The following is a 22,066-nucleotide window of genomic DNA, read 5'->3' on the forward strand; positions in this document are numbered from 1 at the left end:
TTAGGGCCAGAGAACTGGACACAATAACACCACCATCAATTACAGCCCTGAAAGAGGAAAGAGAGAGTCCAATCAGAGAATTAGAGAGATGTGGGGCAGACAGGTGGATCGACAGCCTCAAAGCGGAGGGAGAGGGTGGAAAAGGGGATGACAGAGAGGACAGAGGAGAGACAGACTGCTGGTCACCGCTCTAACTAAGTGACGGGATGAGGATAATAAAGAGTCAGTCACACAGAGTGAGCGGTGGGTGAGGGGGGAGAGAGGGAGGGTTTGGAGTAGAGGGGTGACAGAAGTAAGAGATGGACTTTATCAAGACTGCTGCCTGATGGTCAGGGTTCAGACTGTTCTGTTTCTGGCCCTCTGTCTTCAGGCCATAGAAAGTGTGTGCGTATTTATGTGTGTGTGTGTGTGTGTGTGTGTGTGTGTGTGTGTGTGTGTGTGTGTGTGTGTGTGTGTGTGTGTGTGTGTGTGTGTGTGTGTGTGTGTGTGTGTGTGTGTGCGTGCGTGCGTGTGTCAGTGTGTGTGCCCTGGCTCAATCTCCAATGACTGGTGAGCGATTCATTGCCCCCCACTAGAGTGACCAATGCCTTTCCACTGCAGGCCTTGATCCATTTTAGCTAATGTATTACTGGCGGAGCATTGCCATCCACTGTCTGCTGACTGGGCTGGACTGACCTAAACACATTTGCCGAGCTGCACTGGGCTTTTCTTAAGATTTACCAGAGAGGCAGCATAGCCTTCATCAAAGCAGATCCAAAGGCGTTTCTTCACCGTGTTCAGATTACACATACACATTTTAACAATTAACCTAAATGGGCCGTACTTTGCTGCAATTTACCTAAAGTTTCGTTTGGGGTGAAAAAATTAAATTCATCCAAACCTATGTGCCTCAAAGTAGAGGTGGTGCAAAGAGAATTTGAATTTTTTACACTGCTATAAGCTATTGAATATTTGTTAGAGGGAATAGGGAATTACTATATATGTATTCCTTTATCTTCTTAATTCAAAACGCAAAGGAGCAAATTCTTTTTGATTGTCAATTTGGAACTTAACACACACACACACACACTTCATAACTGGGTTATAAAACCAGGATTCTCTTCATGTGGCTCGCTGTGCAAGGAGAAGGGGAGAGGAGATAGAGACAGAGCAACAGACAGAGTAGGAAGAAGGGGGCGCTGGTCTGTCTTTCCTTGGGGACCAGACTGCTCTTCCTAGCTGCCCATTAAAAACAGAATTCCTCCACAAACTGTGTTTTCAGTCTAAATCCTCCAGGGTGCTGCTTACCAAAGCACAAGACAGTCACACCACGCCTGTCCTCTCTTTTCTGTCGTGGCTAACATTCCCTTCCTTGTTGTGCCTGAGTCCTGTCTACTATCAACATGTGGCACATGTCCTTGACAAGTCAAGAGGATCCTTCACCATAGGAGTTGTGCAGCAGCGTCAACCATGCTCCCCTTTGCCTCTCTTTTCCCCTTTTCTTCCTCATCCTGCCTCCACTCTTTCACTCTCCCTCTCTTAATATTGAGTTGCCGGGGCAAAATGGGGCCTGAGGAATCTAATAACTGTGACAGTGGGACTTTTTTGGCATTGTTCCTGAAGCTGTGCAGACACACACAGGGTTGTCTGCTGACTCTAATGAAAGGTTAAATGAATAGGACAAAGTGACAGGAGATACAATAAAGAAACAAGAAGGAGGAGAGAATGTGTGTGCAAGCATGTGTCCATGTCCCTGTGTGTGAGTGTCTCTGAGGCCAGCCTCCCTAGCTCAGGAAACAATGAGGACAGCCCCTCCACAGCACCACAATATTCAAAACAGATTGGTCTGCCACAGGGTGTGTGTGTGTGTGTGTGTGTGTGTGTGTGTGTGTGTGTGTGTGTGTGTGTGTGTGTGTGTGTGTGTGTGTGTGTGACTCACTGGGACACAGATGCTGAAGTGGAATTCCAGCATGGGGTTCTTTGATAAATGTTAAGGTCACTGGCAGAGGGTAGGGGTGGAGGGTGGATGGGGAGGAGAGGGCGGGAGAGCGGGTGCAGTGGGGGAGGAGACAGAGGGAGTGACGAGGGGGGACGCATGTCTCGTCTTGTGCCTCTCTCTGCCTGTGCCTGGGTGGAATGCGGAGTCACATGAAAGAGGCCCTCTTTCTCTCTCCCTCTCTCTGAGACTCGTCTCTTGTGTCTGTTTCAAAAGCGCCACTGTCCCCCTCCTGACACACTACCTGTCAGCAGATTTCCCCTCAGCTCCAAAAACACACAGCCACAGATGCATGTGAAAACACACAGACACACAATCATATGCACACAAGCATACACACACATACAGATGTGCCCTTCACACAGTTTAGTTTCCCTAAAACAGGAAAAGTGAACTAAGGCCCAAACAAACTAAATCCTTAGACTGCTTAATTACTATGATTATCACTGTGAATAGCAACTTTGTCGCAGCAATCACAGGTTAGGACTTCTAACATGTCATCCAGGTTTGTGGTGATGTATTGCATGGCACAATACAGTTCAATAGATGCAGCATAATCAATTAAACCTGCATATTAGAGACTGTGAAGTAGATTGAGACACTGACTGAGAGTTAAAGATGTAAATGCCACAGTCAAGTTTAATATGTGGATAATATGTGGCATCAGATTGACAGAGGAAGTTTGTAATAAGATTGCATCAAATCAGTTCTATAGAGTTAATTCATGTGTTTCTACCAAACCGCGAGGTGAAGGCCCGCTGCAAACATTATGAATGGAGACTACCTTGAGTGGTTGGTAGCAGGTGTGAGTAGCCATGGATAGCTACAAAGCTTCTACTGGCTCACATCCCTGACTCTCAGGAAGGGCATACAGTTTGCTGATTTTTCTGATCTGATGCCTTTGTTAGCAACACAACATCATTTGTCAGTGCCTTCTAAAACTGTTACACCTCACAGATGTGACAACAGTATGGCAATGTTTAGGCACAAACACAACTTGGTTAGTTAGGGAAAGAGCATGGTTTGGTTTAAAATGACTAGAAAAATATTGTGGTTTGGTTAACAATGACTATCTCATTAAGGGCAGGGGACCTGGTCACAGAACGATCATGGTCTTGGTGAAATTATACCAATGTTGATTGTCGGTGGAAAACGGAGTGCGGACAGCAGTCTCCCATGGCAATGTACCACATTTTGTTGACCCATCCACCCACCACGACCTCCTCCCTATAGAGAGGCAAAGTCCCTCCCCTTCTGGTGGCACACCATGGGACCTTAATTCGGAAAAATTATGTACGGTAGTGAATACGGAAAGACAAATTATTTTTTGATTCTGTTTGAATTGAGCAATGGTTAACAAATATGATGTTCAACATTTAAAAGATAATTTTGCAAGTCAAGAAAGTCTCAGTTTGTCATAAAACTGTTGAAGTATAAGACTGTGAAAATACATAATTAGAAAGAATACACACTTGGGTGACGTCTCTCTGAAGCTTCAATGTCTGTGTTTCATACCGGGATGTAAAGTTACTCACACAAGCAACGGATCTTGCTCATTCTTTTGCTTCTCGGCTGATAAAACTTCGCTGGATAAAACACATCAGGTAAGATAATGTCACATGTGTTGTGGAACATAGCTAAGCTAGCTAGCTAGTGAGCAAGCCGAGCATTAAGCAAGGTGATGTATATTGTGGGAGACGAAAGATGTAGTTCACTGAGAGCTTTCACACAAAACTAAGTGGTACTGCGACAAACCTACGACAAACTGTCACTTTCTTCACTTGCAAAATTATCTTTTAAATTGACGAACATCATATGTGTAATTCATGGCTCAATTAAAACGGGATCAAAAAATAATTATTCTCTCCCTGTTCACTACCACATATATTTTTTTCCGAAATAAGGTTCCATGAGGTCCACCGGAAGGGGAGGGACTTCACCTTTCTATGCAGCTCGATAAAGACATCAACCAACTTCCTCCTTTTCTTCAGATGGACAAGAGTCATAATTCCCATGGCCACTATAGGGCTTTGTCCCTTCAACATGATTTTAGGGGCATTTTCTGAAACACTGATGCTCACTGTTATATGCAAAAATTCCACTGGGCATATGAATACATAAAAGCGTTCACAACGTAATTTAACGCACACACAATGCACTGACATCCTTCAATAATCTTCTTCTAAAAGTAATATCCACAGTCAATAACACAATTTCCTACAAAGAGCCAAACTGCATTAAGAGGCTAGATCATACACTCAGCACACAAGGTTACAAGGTTGCCTGAAACATAATAAATACATTCAGATATGAATCATTGTTAGTTAAAACTAGAAAGTAAAGTCTTGAAAAACCAAGGTCTAGTACTACTACTACTACTAAGGGCTGCTGCTCCCCTTGGTCCAGCATAGATGGGATTTATACATTGTTTAGTACCAGGGATTGAATTGGGATTTGTTATGTGGTTTCAGGGTTGCTAGCTACCAAAGATCGGAGGCAACCTGCCACTAACTATCTTGCCTTAAAGTTGTATTATAATTTAGTAAAAGCGAAACATTGTTTAAGCAGAATATCAGAGCAATTTACATTCTGTTATTAAACCTGTCGGTTTCTGACCTATTTTTTTCCTTACCTTGCCATCCACCTTTCACTCTCTGCCATCTGTGCTGTCTGACTGACAAGTGCACTGAGGTAGCTTCTTCTTCTTCGTTTTTTCCATTTTATGGCGTAGGCAACCAGTGTTAAGGTGCATTACTACCACCTAGACTGAGGTCGCTGATCTGCTAGGAAGCTTTTAAAGGTCCAGTGTGTAACGTGTTTAGTTGTTCCTTATCAAAATCTGTGTTGCCCATTCACAAATTTGTCCTTTTTCATGAATATTTACCTCCACCATCAATACCAAGTATTCCTTTTGGTTTGAAATTTTACATTTGCATTCACATGAACTGGGGTAGACGGTCCATATTCATGGGCCATCTTGAAGTACGTTAGCCGACATACTGCTCCGCCTTTCGTGTTTTCGCTGTCACATGATAAACTCACAGGTGCTGCTAATGCTGCTAATGGGTATCGTAGCTTCCCGGCCCCGGCAAGTTTGAAGAAGGAAACATGGAGGACCACACGTATTCAAAATCCAAATTTCAGGAACAGGAGTCTTCTTCTTCGCCCAGAAAAAGAAAAAGGATATTGAAAAGAGCAAGAGACCAGCTTTTTGAAGCGTGAAGGCTACCGTAGCTGTAAGACGTACTTTGAACAGCGTGGTGCAAGAGAGTTGATTGTGATGGGAAAAATTCCTACACATTGGACCTTTAAGGAAACACATTGACAGAAAAAAAGGAAACCCTTTGAAAGTTCTGATGTTCGCAAGTTCTTACATCAACTAATTTATGACTCTGTTCTCTACAGCTATGAAGAAAACAGTTATTGTTTGAATTATTAAGACAGAGAAAAATGTAAACATATATACATTGTTAAAGATGTGCTGAGTTAAGCGTCACCTGATGACATAGAAGAGCATGGGCCTATGTGCCCGGGACAGCCCTGGCCCAATTTAACCCCCCAGTTTCTACACATCAACACACAAATAACGCAAGTAAAATGCAAGCCGTTACTCAGCCTGTGGAGATAGCTGTATTCATTAAAATAGTAGCGTATCTGTTCGTAGTAGCATATTATGTGTGTCAGATATCCTGCAATTGTTTTTATGCTGCTATTAATTATTGTTTATTTGCACATTGAGAACTGCTCTTATTTTTACTTCCTTTATTTTATATTGCTTTTTTTTAATATCAGGGAGTGCATCACAATTGTGTTGTATTGTTGTCTTTCACAGCAGTATAAATTACAATACAGTCTTATGTCCTATGATGGACAACAAAATGCAGCAGAAATGCCTCCTGTATAGAAATGAATGGATTTATTACACCATGCTACACTATACTATTACACTATCTGGAAAAATAATTTTCTGTTCACTCTCTATTATGTAATAGCAAAATGTAAAAAACAGTTAAAACATATAACCTACTGTACAGCGCGTGCCAGATATTTCCTAAGTTCAATATCCTCTCTGAACATTTTGCAGAGTGGCTCAAATCTCTCATTTGTGTTGAATATCTGCTCTGAAAATGCCTTCATCAGACAATTTCTGTCATTTCTACCAATCAACACATTGAAAAAAGGTTGGTCTTTGTGGAAGACAAATGGGACACATATCATCAACTAAGTACACAATGGCATATCCTATTGGTTAAAATATTCAACATAGCCTTGCATTGCTCAATTGTGACACATTTATGCAATCACAGGAGTGTCCCCACACTCACTCACTTAATTCTGTCAGTGTACCAATGCATGACTGAGAGTTCAGCCAACACTCAAGTCGTATTCCAAGATATATAGTTACTGCATATAAAATAAAGGTAACACACTGTCATCCTTCTTCTATGAGCACACGTAGAGTACACTAATGGACTTTATAAGCTTGTCAAATCACTCCTGTGAAGTAATGTGTGCATAATGACATTTTCATGTAATGCTTTTGCCATTCAGGACAGACTCACTAATACTTCCTGGTTTAAATTGCTATGGTATTCAGGCATAAGTTACAAGGTGTAACGTGTGTGTGTGTGTGTGTGTGTGTGTGTGTGTGTGTGTGTGTGTGTGTGTGTGTGTGTGTGTGTGTGTGTGTGTGTGTGTGTGTGTGTGTGTGTGTGTGTTTGTTTTTTCTCTCTTTCACACAGGAGTTGCTCTGTAATGGACTGTATGGCTAAACATGATGCTTCACTCTTTGCTGTGGCACTAACAAGACACAAAGTTATGACCTTAAGCACCAAGTGCAGTAGGAGGGCAAAGGCCAGGCAATGCAAACTGGTCCTGACTGGCCTTACACACTGCTACAAGCAGGCCAACAACAAAACCACCAACCTTGGCTGCTTTTCTGAGGCAATCACAGGATGGCCAGTGGTCGACACACTATGACAATCATGGAAATAAAGGATCGGGAGGGTGAAGGAGAACCTCTGGTACTCCGAGGTCACAAGTGAAAGAACGAGAAAGTGACTCTCTTCTTACTGATGCCAGTGTACCTGGAACACAGATGGACAGAGGTGCAAACCCTTGCAGAAGCGGTGGAACAAGGAGTGGGAGCCCAGATCTATAGTCCTAAAAGCAGCTTGCCTATTCCCATGCAGACACCGTTTCCTACAACATCTACCTGGTACACATCACATGCTGCCACAATAAGACTAGGGCAGGAAAGGAGAGCATTGCATCAGGGAACATGGCCACACTTGATCACAGGTAAGTATCTTAGTTGTTGTATTTGTCAGTTGCTGGAAGATGGTGGAAACTGGGCTACAGTATAACATCCATATCTGCAACAAGTACTGAGGTTAGAAGGCTATTTGGCTTATCCTGATTAGCTGAACCAGTATGTAAATATTTAGAGCCCTGCCCCGCCAGAGTAAATGGACAAGCCTATAGACCCTGTTATGGTCCTTTAAGCCACTATGGATCCATTTTTCTTATTGAACAGGTATTATAATCGCTTTTACCAAACAGTATTGAGTAACACTGTGTGACTAATAAAGAGTACTATGGTGTACTGTGATAGAAGCCTGAAGAAGAAAATGTCTGGAATGAAGTGTGAAGTTTACTTGGTTCTTTCTTTGGACAGCACATAAACAGTTTTTAAATGAGAGAAATTGGGATTGAGAACCCAGAGGAATCATTTCAAAGGCTACTCAGGTAAAAATAACACTGTCAGGCACAGTTACTAGCAAAGAACTAGACACTCAGTGCAATAATTCCAAAGTCAACATGCTACGTCTCAGTCCTCAGGAATTTTTCATGAGCCACCACTTATCTTGTCATATCATATTTCTTCCACTAGCTTTTTTGGAGGGAAGAGAAAAGACACCTTTAGGGCAAATTATTCTCTTTTAATCATATCACTCCGTATGGCCTGAGGAGATCTTTCCATGCCTTTTGAGTCACTGAAGCATGGGCCACTAATGCACACACACCCACAAAAAAAGAAAGCACACAATCATACAAACAGACATCCACATATACAGTATGTATTGGAACAGCAGCAGTTAGAGTCTTTTTTTATCTGAAAGCAAGAAATAAGACTCCGCAGGAAAATAAAAAATACAAGAAGAAATCAAGGAACCAAGTGGTGTCTAGAGTTTCCATCACAAGTGAAATCCCAGATTTTCTCACTCACTGTTCATGGAACAAAATCGAACAACTTTATTCTGGAGTACAGTCAGTGCAGGAGGGAGCCATAAAATATAAATTATACCACATAACCCTATACCTCCCAACTGAGCCATTTGGTTACAACTATACTTCTGTTCGTCACACAAGTCCAGCGTCTCTATAGCGTCGACATGAGTTATATTCTAGCCCTGCTGAAGAACGTATGGATTACAAGTGAAATGTAATTTCCCTTCCGATCGGACAGTTGCCACCCAGTGACACTGAAGTGTTTATTTTACACAGTTGCCGGTAATTAGTTCTGGACAGAATCAATTAAGGCCACCTCCAAATTACAGCTGAAAATGTAGGAATCATGACCGTGTCTAGTAGGAAGAAAGAAAAATGCAGCAGAGGGTGTATTTCTAATGGCTGAGTTGTGCAAAATGTGTTCTATCATTTCTCACTTTAAACAAATAAAGACAGAGGGAGTGTGTGGCTTCTGCACATACTGGGTGTGTTCATTTACGAAGACCAAAGTTTTCCTGATCCTTCCTTAAGGAATATGATAGTGTTTAGATACCCATGTGAAATGAAGCCCGTAGAAAAAAAAGACATACAAAATGTAACACATGTAAGTACAAGTATCAGTTTACAGTTCAAACACAGCTTATAGCACTGAGCCTGATTTAAATCTCATTAACTTGCCATTTCCAAGAGTGATCTATATTCACACTACAGAGACAATACTATCGTTTAGCAGATTATAAACAAGAGATACAAGAGGTACAAGACTAAACACATCTTAAATGCTAATGTGGTAACAGCTATTAACCCTATTCAGACTTATTCCGCTATTTATTTCTCTTTTTCTCACAGGAACACAGACCAAATTTCATAATGTATTCAGAGGAAACTGGAGAGTTTTCATGAGTGTAAGTGTGTGAAGATTTAGTTTCTTACTTTGTGTGCTGAGGTACAAAAAATATAATTATGTCTACTATATGTATATTGTTTTAAATCAAGTATGTCTCATGCTGTGCTCTTTATTAAATTAGGACTCCTGCCATCCAATTTGTTTGAACATTTCACAGTGTCTCTGTTTAGTCGCTAAAGCCTGCAGCTTCGGTTACAGAGATTTTCATTTCAAGCCACCACTAGGTATATGACCCCACTCCCCCTTTCAAAATATTACCTTTTCTGTCACTGCCAAGACACACTATCAGTCACTCGAGAGATTATTGGGGCTGAGGACAGATGGAGAGGAGCAGAGCCGTATGGGTGCAGCAGTGACCCACTCCTGGATAAAGAATAACACTACAAGAATGTTGCTTTGAAGTTGTTGATGCTGAATATCTATAACTGTTAGCGCGAGTGAAAGTACATATTTCCCTTCATCTAAAATAAATGTTTGTTTTTTTCTGCCTGCTCTGCCCTTACACACATTTCCTTTCACTCGTGCATCGCTGGGGTTAAGCTCTTAACATTAGAGCGCAGCCTCTTCGTGACTAAAATTGTACAGAAAAGGCGTCTGAACATGAAGGTCAAGTAGTGATTATCTCCCTCAATTAATCACATAAAATATGGAAATAAGCAAGTACACAAACGAAAAGAACGGAGAGCAGAGAAATACGTATATAAATGTACCAAATGGGATTTCAATAGATCCTTTATACAATTAGCACCCATTCTTTTCAAATAAAGAGGCAGGGAGTGAGAAAGTAAGAAAAGCAGGGGAAATGGAGAGGGTGGAGTAGAGGGAGAAGAGAAGGAAAGAGTTCTCGATGTGAGCAGTAATCAGAGGAAGCCAGCAGGGGGGACAGGGAGGGTTGGAGGGGTCAGAGCGGAGCACCACTAAGCAGCCTTTCTCTTCATTAGCAGCCTCTCTAAGGGGGGCGTCACAGGCCTACCTGTCCAGCAGCTTATTGAACCGACTAACCAGTGGCTCCCACCCCACACACACACACTCTCACACACTCTCCCCTCTCTGATTCCCACAGACCCAGAGGAATCACGACCTAGCTGCAGTCTCGCTGACAACTTTAACTTTTTCTTTAACCTCACGTAGCAGCGCTAAAGGCTGAATCCACTCAGTGCATAACGAGGACATTTACCTCGACATTTTCACCATTATTTTATGTGGACTTTTGTTGTCCAACCTTTTCTGTTGTTGCCTTTTTTTTTAAGTTCATGTATTTTCCTGCAGCAACACACCAGCACGTATTCTCTGCCAATAACTCTGAGAATGTAATAAGTGTTTAATTATCTGACACACAAGAGAGAGAGAGAAACAGAAACACACACATAAAAAGAAATGCCGGTATTTTAGCTTGTGTGACTTGTGCAGTAAAGGAAATTTGAATTGTACAGATCCCGGACTGGTCTGGCAGGGAGAAAGCAGCATGGAGATAAAAGTAATGAAATGACACTCCAGGAATGTAAATTGGCATTCTTCAGTGTAGTAGCAGCACCAGCTCAGGCTCATGAAACATCCCTGACACACACTCAGACCAGGCCAAAATACTGGGCTACCCATTAATCTCACACACATCTCACTGATGAAAGTGTGAAGGTACTTTTGTGGTGCTTTTAAGTGGAGCCATTCATCTCAATCTCTCTCTCACTGTATCTCTTTTTCTACCCCTCTCCCTCCGTCTTCCCTGTCTCCTAAAGCATTCAGATATGTTCACGCAGAAATGTCTTACACTGACATGAAATGCCTCTGTGTACTTCTGTTTGTGTTTCACTGTCGCTGGTTGGCCAAGAGTTCACTGGGTATTCCTTTAGAGGTACCAGCACATAAACAGGCAATGAAACAAGTGTATGTAGCAACAACAAAAAAAGAAGTCAGATTACAGTGTTGTTCAGCTCCAATAAACAGCATCGTAAAAAGCAACAATATAATGACCTAAAGCTTTTGTTTGCATTGACATCTAACACAGCCAAACGTGTCTGTTTTTGTATAAGACACTCTAAAAATACTTCCACAAACAGACCAAATATTAACTGAAACAAAACTGAATATTTCAAGAAATCAATAAAACGTTGCAGAAATATAGCATGCACACAAGAAGGAATTCTGAAGAAAGGTGAAGCAAAATTTTCAGCAGAGGGATTTTAGGCCTGAAAAATAACTTGAGAAATGTTGCTGCCATGCCATGAAATGAAGCCTGATCACATTTATTGAAGTAAACACATACAGTATAAGGTATGTTTATTATATGTGTTTCCTATCTAAGGACATTGCACTAAATTGCATTGAGTTGTAGCATGGTTTGCATGCGTTTGTAAATGTTAAGGCCCAAATCTAAAGGTAGCATAAAGTGGCTTACGACATAAATAAAATGTAAACAAATAAACAAAATGTTTACACTGTATCTGGAGTTAAAGATTTGCCCCTAACGTCACGTAAAGGTTTTTAATTAATATATGGGGAGCAGAAAACACTTTCAAGGCGTGACGAAAGCAAACTATATTAAGTGGCTGAAGTAATAATTCGTTGACTTAGCCTACTTGGGATGTCACAGATTGTAGGTTTTATTTCTGATTATGGCCTTAATATGCTCCCAAATGCTAATGATTACTATTGATTTTGTAAAACAAAGAAGGAGAGGAAAGGAAAGAAAAAGATCAAAACTAGCAGAATAAATTGTTTTTCTTCTAAATGCAGGCAAATACGCAAATGAGCCATAGAAATCAGAAAGTGTGGGACATAAAGTTACTCATTTAGACTTGGTTAACTTTGCATCTGCTCTGATGAGTTCAGATGACGGACCAGCACTGAAGTTGTACGAAAAAAAAGACACCAATTCCATAATGTATTATTGTGGTATGTTTCATCTTAATAACTTAAGTAAGCACGAGCTGAATCGAAAATCATATTTACCATTGCTGCATGTTGTATCTGACAGACCCTGGGGCTCCTGGCACTTTTCAAAGTTGGCGTCCTCAAAAAAGTCTGATTTCGCCCTCAAGTGGGGAACTTTCTCCTCTTCAATACTGCACGCTGTCCGAGAGGGTTCACCGTCGGTGTTGCTTTCACAAACGTACCTTTGCCGTTTATCACAGTTTTTAGTATACAACACGGGAAAACGGTCACTCTTTTTTTTTTTTTTTTTTATCCCGAAGAGAGAATCAGTGTGCCCGGGCGTCTTCACTGAGAAAAACGCGCGGCAGGACGTTTGGAAACGCGTTGGTCTCACGGAGAGGAACGCACGACCACGACAATCTGTCCCCCTTCTTTTCTCAAACCGTAAACTGAAGAAGTCAAGGAAACAGTAGGGATAGCTGACAAGCAGAAGCTGTGTTGTAACGGCTTGTCCTACCTTGAGAAAAACGCTTAAAAAAACGCCTTCCTACACTCCCCCGATGATTTCCTTCTGCAGAGTCAGCGCAGTGCGCCGAGGAGAGCTGCGGACAGTCCGGGCTGGAGAGAAGGTGGCTGTGAATTCAGTGTTTCACACGCCGTGTATGACTGTAACCCGAGTGATTGTGGGTCGAGAGAGTTTCTGTGCCCGATGATCTGATTTACGATGTTGTGTCAGGAGAAAGAGTCGCATCTTTGTGCGACAAAAACGTGCCAAAACCCTCAATAAATCGGCGAAGAGAGGCGCATTTACAGCACGAGGATTATTTTCTCTCTGGTGCTTAAAGTTCAGATGTATTGTAGTCAAAATAATCTGTATTTTAAACAATATCACCTGTAAGAAAATCTATCAAATGCAGCCAAACAGGAAATGAATAATACAAAATAAATACAAATGTTTTTGAATTTCTTGCCATCTTTCAAACAGTGTGTGTAACTTTTGCGGGGTACAACAAGCTGCATTTCATTAAAGCAAACTTTCACTTTTTTCACTTTCTCTGCCCTCGCGGGTACAGCGCACGCCTCATGCGCTTGGAGACACGTGTTTTAGGCAGCAGCAGGAAATACTGCAGGGATGTGACACTGATGATTTCCTAAGTTGTGTCATTCACATCCCACAGAAGCGGACGCGCTCATTAAAGTTTCATTGTGCACTTGTTTTTATGAGGATTTGCTCAACATTTGACTGAGACATCTCAAGAGTGAAGAGTTAAAGGAGCGAGGGGGTGTGTGTGTGTGTGTGTGTGTGTGTGTGTGTGTGTGTGTGTGTGTGTGTGTGTGTGTTTTTAAGGATAGAGTGGAGCAGAAAGAGAGACATACAGTACAGCGGTCCTCAGAGTGGCTGCCTGCCTCATGCAGCCTGGCTCCTCCACTGGGGTGAGAGGCAGCAGAATCCCAGTCAAGCGTCTGGAACCCCCACTTGCATGTTTGGTCAAGGGGTAAATAATAGATCAGGGATTAGGCTTGTAATTCATTCCAGGGTAACAAGCTACTGAGGTCCCAGGATATGCATATTCATTCCTTGGCCAAGGCCGTGGGAGAGCGAGGACCATATGCCATGTTTGTCAGAAGGCTTACATCGCTAATTAAACAAGATATTATGTACTTATATAAGCAACAAAACAAAAATCCTTTAAATGACTGTCCAGGAAAAAAAAAACAAGGTGATTGATTTGTTGTTTTGTTTGGACTTCCAATGCATTGATGCTGCTTTACGTTGACCCAGGAAGTGTTTACTATTCAGCAGTGTTGATTAACCATATTACACAGGGGGCTGTGGATTAGTATTATGACATAAACTGCACATTATAGAAAAACATGACCCTTTTTGCTTTGCTGTTAGCATGTTGCCAAACTATCACATGAAAAATCTCTGTTGCAACAAACATAGCATAGTTATGATAGTGGGTGTGTGGATAGCCATATAGGGCCTACTGTTTTTTCAACTTCAAACTGTTTCATTAGGTTAAAATTGTTGGAACAATTGTGTTTCTGTACAGGGTTGCTGACTGGGCTGCATGGGCAGGGTCAAACATCCCATTCTCTTATTGTGGTGAAGCAAAATGTTCATTTAGAATTGTAATGTTCTGATAGAGGTATATATCTAAGCCCAGGTACAGGGTAGTATGTGTAAGGGGAAAAATTATATTTACTCTAGTTTGCAACAGCAATTACATGTAAAAAGAAATGTATTTTAAGCAAATGAGTGAGTGAGTGAGTGAGTGAGTGAGTGAGTGAATGTTTAACCGTAAATTGTTCATACAAAAGTATCTACAAAGTGTTTACTGACAAAGTATTTTATTTGTTTTTCCTACAGTATCCACTCTTCCCAAACAATATCTGCTCATAGCAACTGATGCACAATTTATGTTTTCTATGGTTATGTTTAGGTCATTTGTTAAAGTGCTCATATTATGCTTTTTTGGCTTATTCCCTTTCCTTTATTGTGTTATATATCTTTTTATGCACGTTATAGGTTTACAAAGTGAAAAAGCCCAAAGTCCACCCCAAAGGGACTTACCATCTCCAACAGAAAACACTGTTCACAAACTGCTCCAAACAGCTCTATTGTAGTCCAGCCTTTACTTCCGTGACGAACGTGCGTCACTTTGTAACACACGTTATAATGCTCGCCTAGCTGCTAGCGTGGCACTCCCTCATGCTCTGCAACTGACAAGCTAGAAGTACTTACTGCGCATGTGCAACTCCCAACAAAGATGGAATAGAAGTGAGATGTCTCACTCTGTAGCTAAAACAGAGAGCTCAACACACAGGGTGAAAAGAGGAGCTGCAGCAATGTGCAGTACAACAAATATATGGAGTTTTCTGAAAATGAAACCACATAAACCTATTCTGGTACAACCTCTAAATACAATTATGAACCTGAAAATGAGCATAATATGAGCACTTTAAGTTACATTTGGTTAGGGAAAAATGGGGGTCTTAATTAAACAAAAGTTAACGCATGAGACATGTTCACTGTGTTAACATTTAACCGCAACCACGATCTTATCTAAACCTTTACCAAAATACTAGTCTCCCATTGCCAGACCTATGTCCACAGCGCTGTGAAGTAGGTCTGGCTACACCACAGATACATTCTGATATAGGAGAAAAAAACACGCTCCAGCTTGTTTGCATTTCTTTAAACCAATCACACACAATCGCGTTTGGTAGAACATTTGCAGTCTGCAAAAGAAAACACTACATAAAATATTAAAGGAAGTAAACTGTTCACACAATACAGTAATGCAGGGGCCACCAACCTTTTTGAAACTGAGAGCTACTTCATGGGTACTGAGTCATACGAAGGGCTACCAGTTTGATACACTCTTCTGAAATAACAAATTTGCTCAGTTTGCCTTTAGTTATATATGATTATTAATGATTAATGATACTCATCTATGTGAAGACACTGATCACATTAATGATTTCTCACAATAATTATCAACAATGACTTAACAAGGTGGGAAACAGATAATATCAATATTCAATTTTCATTTTTAGAACAGGCCTGAGGGCTACTCATGTGGTCCTTGGTTGGTTGGTGACCCCTGCAGTAATGTAAGCTATTTAAATTGGCTGGTTACATGGTTAAGCATTACTTACCTTCTGGTTCTACACAGGATGTAGGGGCCTATTTGGTAACCACATACATGCAGTGACCCATTCAACCCTGTACAGGTACATCTGTGATGGTGTGACATGCTGACATGCATTTTGCTTTAGACATCAGAGTTACACCTATTGTATATAAATGTTAGTTTTGGATTATGGCACAACAAAAATCATAACTAGGTATTGGTTAATTTAACACGTTTAATAAAACTAATCATTGCTTTCAACTTTTAAATGAAATGGAGCATGGCACTATGTACTTCAGCCAATAATTGAGTGATATTTGCTTACTGTAGATATATCCATGTCAGTGTATATGTCAGCCAATAAATAAGTAACAAGAAATTGCAATACAAAAATGCCAAAGATACTGTTGAGGTAATTTACATCATTTCCTCAGGATGCGTTTCAGCCGCTTCATCTTGCTGCTGAGAGAACAGATTCCATTTTACTCTATTTTTCTATTTTATGTTTTATGTGCATAAGGACAGCTGTTTGCTCTGACCAATGCCAAAACTTGGGTGGCCACACAACATTACTGTGCCTGAACACATCCTTCATAGAAACTGATCGCATAGCGTGTCCACCACAGAGCAATGACAAGTTGGTTTTTCAACTATAAAATATCACATACAGTACATATTGTGGTGCCAAGTCTTTAAAAATCAAACAAAGCATAAACAAGCAAGAATGTTGGTGGTAATATCGGTAGCCTCAAAAAATATACAGTATCAGACGAGCTCTACTGTGTACCAGCCTGGCATTCAAGTGGGCATTAAATATATACTGTACTAGTAACTAGTAAAGGCAGCTTGATAGAGAAGGAAAGTACATGTTTATTTGTCCCTGTGACAGGATCCCACTGTTCACTAATTATCCAGCGGGACCACTGATAATGAGCTATTGAACCTGCTACTGAAGTGTTCCACCTCCTGGGAAGGCCATCAGTTGCTGCACTGCACTCACAGATCCATCAAATGCACAGAGGTCCTCCTGTTCATTAAGTTCCAGTCACTACCAAAGCATAGACAGGTCCAGAAAGGTCAGTTTAACCATCCTGAGAGCCGTTGAGACTTCTCAAATAACTGGCTCAAAAATTGTCTTCGCAAATCAGAAGACAATGTTTCTTCATTACTACTACCAGTGATGGGACATTTCTGATGCCACATAGATGTCACACTTATGGTAACTAACTATGTTTTTTTTTTGTCTTAGATAAGTTTATTTGCCTTAAAAGGCTTCATACAAAAACTAGATTTTTTTTTTTTTACCCTGGAATTAGATAAGCAAAAGCAAAACGGCGGTTATGATCATTTAGGTATCAAATATTTGATAATAAAAAAGGAAAACATTTAATCAACAACTGTAAAGTAAAACTGTATTACAGATACAGTTCTATGTCTCTATTTTTTACTTTGATCCCTTCAAATGCATAGAGAAGGAAGCACAGGTGTTGGAAATAAGACCAATACTTTTCTCATCTAAAAGCTGTTTTCCGACTGGACAACATTTACTCAGGGCGATCAATGTCCCATGTCCTTGGTCTCCTCTCTCATACACAAGGGAAATATGAACTTAAATACAACCTCACCACCTTAATTTACCCTTTCACCAAGAAAAGGACAAGCTCTCTAGTATAGAAGCCCAAGGGAAATAGCCTGACTCCTTGTTCTCACACATCCTGAGGAGGCTGACCGGGGTTGGGATGGCACACTAGTTGGGTTAGCTGTGAGTGAGGGTGGCCCTGAGATTCATGGCACTGTGGATACTCACAAACACACACACACGCACATATACGCTGCTGCTGCTCCCTCTAAGAGGTGGGTCTTGTGTGGATCAATTCCTCCTTTATGAGGGCTCTCGTCTGTTGAGGATAGGACCAGAAGGTCATCAGATGGGAGTCAAAGAGAGGTCCGTACACCATCTCATTGGGGCAGGGGTTAGGACACGAACAAGGGGGCTTGTGCACACAACATGTTGGGGGGCTTTTGCAAGGTCAGTGACATCACATGCATGCAGGAATGCACATGATTGCAAAGACAGTGTAAGGTTTGTCATAACTGGGAAGGTTTGAGCTAGAATTGTCTGATTTAGGTGCACAGATATTGTACAGTATGTCTCAAGGCTGAAAAAAGGGAAGAGAAGTGGTAATCAATGGATTCCCTGTCCTGGGGTTTTGTAAGGCAGTCCAAGGTCTCACAGGATTCAGCATGAGGATGGCTCATGCTTGAGGTCAAGAGTGGCTGATATTTCTCCCACGGACTCCAGCGAGTGATATAATATCCCTCATCGGATCATCGCTTCAATAGAAATGTGTACAAACAAGCTTCAACATTACAACATTAATTTATTAAGCATTTGACAGATTTGTCATGGCCAATTTCAATTGCAAAAGGCACCCAGTGTGATAACAGCTAATTATTCAACAAGAAAACATTATACATTCAACAAATAGAGTCATCAGCCGCGCTATAAAGTGGCTGTGTTCAAAGACTTATTTTAACTCTCACATGTTGGAGCCTGTCTCATTTCAATGCAGGGGGGTGGGGGGTGATGTTCTACTAAACACTGTGCAGGTTTGATATCCCAACTGGCATTTGTACAATCAATGTTCCTTTAAAGCTGGGGACTTGTGACTCTTTTGTGTCTATTGTCATCTCCCGCAGTTCTCAGGTTCTTGCCTCCCTCAGCATCAAAGCTAGGCCACATTAATGCAGACAATATCCCCACTTACCTGAGGCGGCAGGCGGAGACTGTGCTTTCACAATTCTCCATGGAGTGTCATGTTTTTCCCCGGGATGTGCCTCTCTTCCTTCCTCTGTCAGCATCGGCACAGCAGGGCTTGTCATTTGGTTCTTGAATTTTTCATGCAGGTGGATTTGCATGATCACAGTTCTGTGTCACTTCTTCCCCTGGTAGATTAAATGCTGACTAGCACTTGAACTTCCCTGTGACTCCGTTGAGGCAGAACAGAAGTGAGACAAGCATGGTTATTGGGATTGTCAATGCAAGAGCTGTCTTGTTCTAAGGGGTGGCTCTTCACATTTTAACAGTTGGGCAATTAGATACGAGAGGCCCACAAAGACGACTTCAAACAAGGGTCGGTTTACATTTGCTATTGTATTGTTTACATGTGCGGCTATATGTCTGAGTCAGTCATAGTCTGTGGCATTTAGTAAAGAAAGTTAAACCATGCTGTGAAATTTTAGTGACAGCGTATGTCATTTGGTTGGGTAGGGCACATAATATCAGCAACAAAACCATCTGTTTAATCCAGCTGTACGCAGTATTCGACATATGAACTAGTGTTATGAATGATATATGACAAATTCAATCATAAGCGAGTTTAATCACTTGACCATCTCTCTCTCCAAACACTCCACAGATCATAACAGCAACTCAAGACGAAAATATCCTTTGAGCTATGATTTATGTCAACAAATATCAATTTTAGAGATCTCATTTATACTATGTGTATGACTCTTGGGTGAGTCTCTTTTCAGTCGCAAACCCACAATTCCCATGACTGCCAGGAAACAAGCTAATGATCGAGTGTTCAATTATTTCTTCACTTTCCTTTACAGAGACTGGTTCTATACGGTACGTTAATTAAATGTGCTATCAAAATAACATTTAACAGTGTTTTTAAAGAACGTTGAGCCAAATGACAATACTGCTGCAACATACTTATCTTAATCCATTATAATAATTTACATATTATTTATATAAGGGAAATGTGTTTTGAGTGTTTGATCTTAATGATGCTTATCTACAGTGTGCATCATTTCCCCCAAGTATAATCTGGCCCCAAGAAGCAGGTTTAATGGACAAATAGACAAAGTAAATTAGAAGACAGACCAAAAATCACTATCACATATGGTTGTTTTTTTTTCAAATTGATTAAAAGATGAAAAACTGATTTTAACCTGTTTCATACATCCAATAAAAGCATTTAGATGAAAGAAGTGAAATCAAATAATGACAGAGGTTGAGGTGAGTGTGGAAATGCAGGAAGCACGTCATTGGTGATATCAAAGAGTGCTTGGCAGAGATCGGCCTTTTATTTGCCTAAAATGCTCAAAGATCTGGATTAATCTGTCATTAGTGGCAGACAACAAACACTTTAAAGAGGGAGATACAGTTTGCTTCAGACATAAAAACAAAAACACGAAAAAAGCTGCAGCAGGCACTGTTAAACATGGTGGATCATGCCTGTGTGGAACATGTTAGCAACTGGAAATGTCTTGGGCCAAATTATACGCATTTGACGATGAAAGAGGGCATAGTTAAAAAAAAAAAAAAAGATCCCTTTGAGTTACCAACTTCCTCAGAGAGAATTGTGTTAATGTGACTTCCTATTGACTGTATTTTGCCATATGAGCTGCCTCTTAATTAATCCCTTTCAAAGTTTCTTAATATAATTTAATTTAAGTGAATTTAATTTAAGTGAATGACCTTTGACCTGAAGATGAAGGTGCAACTGCAGGAACCAGACTTAAATCCCTGTTGCAGATGTATGATGGTAATTTGTCACGACAAGGGAGAGAGACATAGATAGAGAGAGACATAGATAGATAGATAGATAGATAGATAGATAGATAATAGATAGATAGATAGAGAGAGAGAGAGAGAGAGAGAGAGAGAGAGAGAGAGAGGCTTGTTCACAAATACCATGTGTCAGTTTGTACGTCTGAACAAGAAACAGTGGGCAGGCAGATGTTGCGCATTATGTACCAGTCTACTGCCTCTAAAATTGTTCCGCAAATGAGGATCTTAATGAGAGGCAGTGTTCGTGGGTCAAGGAACAGCCTAATCATGCTAAGTCAATTGCATCTTTTCTCTTTCTGTGTGTGTGTGTGTGTGTGTGTGTGTGTGTGTGTGTGTGTGTGTGTGTGTGTGTGTGTGTGTGTGTGTGTGTGTGTGTGTGTGAGGCAGAGAGCAGATGAACCAACATTTGTCTGACTGAAGAGGAGTGCCAGTCATCATATTTCTTCATTTTCCTCTCTCACCCTGTGCTCCAAATCTGGCTGGACACTTAAGTACATTAGCCACACAATATGGAGTTGTCTTGTCTCACCAGCAAAACAGATGTCAAACACGCGTCTTTGTTCATTTTCCCTTGCTTACATCTTGTACTCAAAGCTTCCACTGAGGATTCAGAGATACAAAATGTATTGTGCATAATGTCTTTGACCTTACAATAGATCATTACATGTAAAACCAGGCAAATATCAAATATCAACAGGGGTGAGATATAAGTGTGTCTATTAAATGAAAAGCAACATTTTAAACATTACTGCCATATCAAGATCAATATCATATCTTAATGTTATTTCTCTTTGCTGTAATTTGTGTTGAGCTTTGATATAACAGCAGGGATTCACAGCCTTGTTAAACAGCACTTACAAACACAGATCATGTGCAGTTTGTGTGTGTGGTGTGGTGAGGTGTGTGTGTGTGTGTGTGTGTGTGTGTGTGTGTGTGTGTGTGTGTGTGTGTAATAGCACAAAAGCTACACAACACCTCACCTGTAACTTTGACACATTGTGATATTTCTCTGACTGTCTGAATTTTTTGTGACATTTTAATATTCCACCTTTGATGTTCATTTACACTACTGTTATTTTTAAGGCTCTGTATACAAAATGTACAATGTATAAAATATGGACATGACATATATACATCTTCTTCTTCTTCTTGAAAGTATGTGCTCGTCAAAGCCCATAAGACTGCTTCAACATTTTAAAGGCATTATATTTCATTTCTTAAGGGATAAAAATGTTTTATCAATTGTTTTGATATTGTATTACTCCTAAAGATACAAGTGCATGTTTTAATTAAAATCAGATTTTATGACAAACAATAAATAATAACTTCAAAGTATATTTTAGACGTGTGTACAGAATAATAAAAACTCACATTATTAACAAATTTCATTGATTAGTTTGTAACATTGACTTTTTTTATGTAGATCCAGTATTTTGAATATGCCCTAATAATTATGTTTGGAGGGGACTTGATATCCAAAGGCTTTTTTTTCCCAGAAAGCATCATGGTTTTTCATAGCAGAAAAAGCATCCACAGTATTAGATGATTAACACAACACATTTCACAAAAATAGTTTTTTTTTTTTTTTTATCATTTAGAGCTTATAGATTTGACCCATGGTGGTTCGGCCTTGATCTTAATCGTTGCTCAGAGTTGGTCTTGGTCAGGTAAAATGAGCTTCTGATGAGAGTCCAGTGGGAGGCATGGCTGATTGAAGAATTCACCACCAGGGCGATTTTATGTCAAGTTATCTGGAGCCTATAAAAATCATATCAAATCAAATCATGATTATTTGTCACATTCACAACAACCACACACAACACTATGTGCAGTGGAATTTATTTGTGCCTAACTCCAGG

General features: G+C 40.5%; 1 protein-coding gene across 1 annotated transcript in view; it reads right to left on the reverse strand.

Annotated features, from left to right (window-relative positions):
• bnc2 (basonuclin zinc finger protein 2) overlaps window positions 1-12,794 on the reverse strand; it is a 168,334-nt gene extending 155,540 nt beyond the window's left edge. Inside the window, exon 1 of the mRNA XM_078261934.1 lies at window positions 12,063-12,794. Within this exon, the coding sequence (XP_078118060.1) occupies window positions 12,063-12,065 (3 nt within the window). The 5' untranslated portion in view covers window positions 12,066-12,794. The remainder of the gene's footprint in view (window positions 1-12,062) is intronic.
• Window positions 12,795-22,066: the final 9,272 nt, after the last annotated feature.

Source organism: Sander vitreus, chromosome 2 (genome assembly GCF_031162955.1).
Source record: "Sander vitreus isolate 19-12246 chromosome 2, sanVit1, whole genome shotgun sequence".
Taxonomy (NCBI): Eukaryota; Metazoa; Chordata; class Actinopteri; order Perciformes; family Percidae; genus Sander; species Sander vitreus.